A 903-nucleotide genomic window follows, 5' to 3' on the forward strand; every position below is an offset into this window, starting at 1 on the left:
TATATTATGAAATGATAATTTTTACTAATCGACAACGATTTTTAATGTTAAAAATATCTATATAAAAATATTGTAGAGTTAGTAAACGAAAGCAATTAAAGATAAGATAAGCGTCTTTCTTAAACTTGACTTGAATATTATTTTAAAGATTAAGAGAGCATATAGTGCAAGTTTGAGCGATACAATGACCATGTAAACGCGATGAATGTGTCGAAGGAGTTGATGATGGTGGAAGTGGCGGTGGCGGTGGTGGAGGAGGTGGTGGTGGCATATATAACCATCCAGTACTAGTTGGCCAAACAGTACCTGATGCAGAGGAAACCGGAAGTAACGAATTCGTATTATTTCCGGCTGTTACATGCGACGTTGGTCCACCCTCTACTCACATTACCTGAAATATAAAAATAATATAATGAATATTTATAATATATAAATAATATTATACAGATATACAATATAATATATAAATAAATATTTATTCAAAACTATTACGTTTAATAAATAAAATAAATTTATATATACATATATATATACATATATATATGTATGTATTTACTTTTCTTAAATATATAATGTAAATTTATATAATATATATTTTTTTTACATAATATTGCTAATATTATTTTGAAAAGTAAAATTACTTTTTTAAAAATTATTTAATTATTATAAGCTTTCTTCAACAACATAAAATTAATATATACATATTATGTAATAAATAATTTGTATATAGAGTAATAACATAAAACTATCCATTAATTTGAATATTTTATATATTTTGCTTAGTTTTTATTTTTATATTTATATTATTTTTATCATACGAAAAAATGTTAAATATTTATATTATTTTTATCATACGAAAAGGAGAAGAAAAATTTATAAAGATAAATATAATGATAGGAAAAA

General features: G+C 22.4%; 1 protein-coding gene across 1 annotated transcript in view; it reads right to left on the minus strand.

Annotated features, from left to right (window-relative positions):
* Window positions 1-903, minus strand: part of LOC102676874 (glucose-6-phosphate 1-epimerase) — a gene marked incomplete at its 5' end in the record, with an annotated part of 32,310 nt that continues 31,407 nt past the window's right edge. Inside the window, one exon of the mRNA XM_006620192.1 lies at window positions 1-391. Coding sequence (XP_006620255.1) covers window positions 383-391 — 9 coding nt within the window. The remainder of the gene's footprint in view (window positions 392-903) is intronic.

This window comes from Apis dorsata, unplaced genomic scaffold, assembly GCF_000469605.1.
Source record: "Apis dorsata unplaced genomic scaffold, Apis dorsata 1.3 scaffold_486, whole genome shotgun sequence".
Taxonomy (NCBI): Eukaryota; Metazoa; Arthropoda; class Insecta; order Hymenoptera; family Apidae; genus Apis; species Apis dorsata.